The sequence below is a fragment of the Fukomys damarensis genome, unplaced genomic scaffold, assembly GCF_012274545.1.
Source record: "Fukomys damarensis isolate Sample0158 unplaced genomic scaffold, DMR_v1.0_HiC HiC_scaffold_36, whole genome shotgun sequence".
Taxonomy (NCBI): Eukaryota; Metazoa; Chordata; class Mammalia; order Rodentia; family Bathyergidae; genus Fukomys; species Fukomys damarensis.
The window spans coordinates 49,063,079-49,066,262 of record NW_022900948.1 but is presented as its reverse complement, the minus strand read 5'-3'; the positions used below and the strand labels follow the sequence as shown (position 1 = coordinate 49,066,262).

The 3,184-nt window shown below is 59.4% G+C and overlaps 1 protein-coding gene across 1 annotated transcript in view; it reads left to right on the top strand.

The window, feature by feature from the left end:
* Window positions 1-2,702: 2,702 nt before the first annotated feature.
* Entpd2 (ectonucleoside triphosphate diphosphohydrolase 2) overlaps window positions 2,703-3,184 on the top strand; it is a 5,909-nt gene continuing 5,427 nt past the window's right edge. Inside the window, exons 1-2 of the mRNA XM_010608818.3 lie at window positions 2,703-2,748; window positions 2,855-3,060. Of these exons, the coding sequence (XP_010607120.2) occupies window positions 2,718-2,748; window positions 2,855-3,060 (237 nt within the window). The 5' untranslated portion in view covers window positions 2,703-2,717. The remainder of the gene's footprint in view (window positions 2,749-2,854; window positions 3,061-3,184) is intronic.

The following is a 3,184-nucleotide window of genomic DNA, read 5'->3' as shown; positions in this document are numbered from 1 at the left end:
AATGTACTAAGTACTAAATCTTAGTTTAAAATATGTGTGAGCCTTGAAGGAGGAGGAGTTTGTGCTGTTTGTTGCTTTGAGGCGCTGAGTGCTGAACCCGGGACCTTGGGTGTGTTAGGCAAGGGCTCTGCCACTGAAAAGGTTGTATTTGTTTTTGTTTTTTTGAGCGGGTCTCATCATATAATTCAGGCTGCCCTTGAACTTGTGGTGATCCTCCTGCCTCAGCCTCCTGAGTGCTGGGATCACAGAAGAGTACACCATACATAGCTCCTGAGAAAACTATTTTTTTAAGTTTTGAAGACGTAAAAGAGAAGCCACACGTGGAGAAACAAGCCATGATTTCAGACAAAGACTCGACACTTTAAAGCCTTTCATTCCGCATTCCCTGGAAGGTGTAATTAACTCCACACTATTGTGACTGACAGAATTTCAGTCTTTTAGGGAGCTTGGGGAGCTGTTCCACCTGTCTGTGTGACAGGAAGGGCTGTACAGCTCAGGAAATCCACACAAGGAGCCGAGAGGGAAATGTCTCCCTAGGTCTGGGCATGCCAAGGCGCTGGACATGAAGGCCAGGCGAGCTGGTCGCGAGCTGCCCATCCTGATCCTGTGGCCAGGCGCCGGCAGCAAGCGGGAAGGGGTTGCAGCCAGAGAAGCAACCCTAGAAAGAGAACAGGCATGGCCAGTGGCCGCAGAAGAGAAGGAGGCACTGGTCTGAGAGCAGAGGAGAGCCTGTCGAGGCCTCAGGAGGGTCACTTTGCTCTCAGTGGTGTCCAGAGTGGAGAGGCAGAGTGGCTGGGAAGGGCTGGTACCTGCAGGAAGCTCACACATTCAGGGCACCAGGATTTCTGCTGGCAGACTGTCCCCAAGAAATGCTCAAAGTGTGCCAAGGCCCAGGCAGCAGTCAGAAAAGCAGGAGGCGATGTGTGCTGTGCACACCTTCGTCAGTGTGGTGGGTCCCTTTGCTGCTGTTACACAACCAGAGCCGGCCAGCAACGAGCACAAGCTACACTTTCAGCTGTCAACAGACCTATCTCAGAAATGCAAGGCAAGCCAGGTAGGGTGCTGCACACCTGTAATTCTAGCTCCTCTGGAGGCTGAAGCAGGAGGATTCCGAGGCTGAGGCCACACTGGGTGATTTTAGCAGGACTGTGCTCAAAAAAACAAAAGGAACAACAAGAAGAAGAACAAAAGCAACACGAGCGAAAGGAGCAAGCTACTGAAGGATATCCATACGAGGATGTGTGGTATACAGTTGAAAATGAGGAGACAGCCTGGGATAGTACTTACGGAGGCACTGACAAGTGGTAAACTACAAAGAAGGCTGGGCATGGTGGCACACCTGTAATCCCAGCACGCCAGGAGGCTGAGGCAGGAGGATCAAGTTCAAGGCCAGCCTTGTCTACCTAGTGAGTTCAAGGCCAGTCTGAACTACATAGTGAGACCCTGCCTCAAACAACAACAAAAACTGCAAAGAAAAGCAAGGTGAGACAAACACCCCAGGTGGGTTCCTGCCACCTGGTGGGGTGCTCCACCCACGGATGCTGGCAGCCCATCCTGCTGTCCTTGTCTTCCTGGACTGCTGTGGGCCCCATGCACGAGGCTGTACCTCCACATCCACTGCATTTCCCAGGCCTCACCCACACCCTGGGGATCACCAGCATCTCTTGCCCTGTGTGCCCAGGGCCTGGTTTTCAGGAGGTGCTAAGCAAGGGCTCGCTGAAATGACTGAATAGATGAGGCCATGAAGAAAGGACTCTGCCAGTGCAGGTGTCTCGGCCACTGGACACTGGGAGACGGGCTTCTGCTGGGAGACCCAGGCAGGACACCTAGTCTCTATCCGCAGCAAACAGCGCCTCCCTGGGAGGCCTGTGTGGGGGAGGAGGCGCTGCTCCCAGGCTCCTCCCCAGCCCCGGCCCCGCCACAGCTGCACATCTGGAACGCACCCCCTTCCCTCGATGTTGGCTCCTGGAGGCTGGCCGCACCCCCAGCTCCTGCCAGCTGCCTGTTCACAAGCCCCCCCCCAGTCCACTGTCCAAGGCCCTGAACCCAGACGGCACTTCCTGCCCAGAGGGGTTACCCGCCCTGGATCTGACGTGGCATTCAGCTCTGGGCCTTGCCCTGGCTCTGCCTGCCCCCAGCCTGACTTCTTGGCACACTGGCCTGGGTTCCTGCTGGGGCTGCCTCCTTCCCACCAGGGGGTGAGGTTTCCCCTTCCCTGCAGTCCTTGGGCCTGGGCTGGGGGTGGGCTCCTGCTGCCTGCTGGGCCAGGAGGACCCGGTGGGCCACAGCCCCAGTCCTGTGCGGTGCCTTTGTCTTCCCAGCCAGGCCTCCCATGTGCTTCTCCTTCCTCAGAAAGGGCTGGGGTGTGAGGGTGGATTGATGCTGAAGGAAACTGGGGCCTGGAGCCCAGGGCTACCCCACCCAGCTGCCCCTCTGGAGCCAGGCTGGGGACCCCCACCCCTCCCCCTTCCTACCCCTCCAGGGTCCGAGCTGAAGAAAGCCTCTTTTGCTGGGCCTGTGACCTCAGATCCTCAGCCTGGGCGGCGGGCCCAGCCCAATTGTTCAGGCTGGTTCACTGGCCAGGGCACTGCCCCCCTGGCCCATCAAAGGCCCCTTAAGCTCGGCCCACTCCCTGGTGGTCTTACCACATGGCCTCCTAGCCGCTGGCCCAAGCACAGGGCTCTGCCCAGAATCCCATGCTGGGGCTATGGAGGGAGATGGCTCCCAGCCAGAAGCCTTGTGTGCCAGGTCGGGGCCGACACCGGTGGGTGTGGGGCGCGCTGGGGCCGGGGCTGCTAACCCAAACCCTACCTGCCAGCCCCAGGGGTGTAGCACCTCCTCTGACCACCCCCAGGCCCTGGGCCCATCCGCTCTCAGTTTCTCTGCGGTTCCTGGACCTGCGTGGTGTGGTCGCTGGCCTGCCCTGCATCCCTGGACTGTCACTGCGGGCAGGGCCAGGAGGAGACCTTGCGAACTCGCGGGCCAATCCCTCCCTGCCCAGGCCAGAAGAGTGGGTCTTCGGGGCCCCACGCCGGGGACGCCGCCCCCACGACGCCCCAGGTCTGGTTGGGCCTCACTGTACCGAGAGAGCGGGAAGGAGGGCGGTGGGCAAAGGTCGAAGAGCGGCCCGGGCGTCCCCAAGCGCCCGTTCGGGCGCGGTGACTCAGCCCGACCGCTGTGCCCA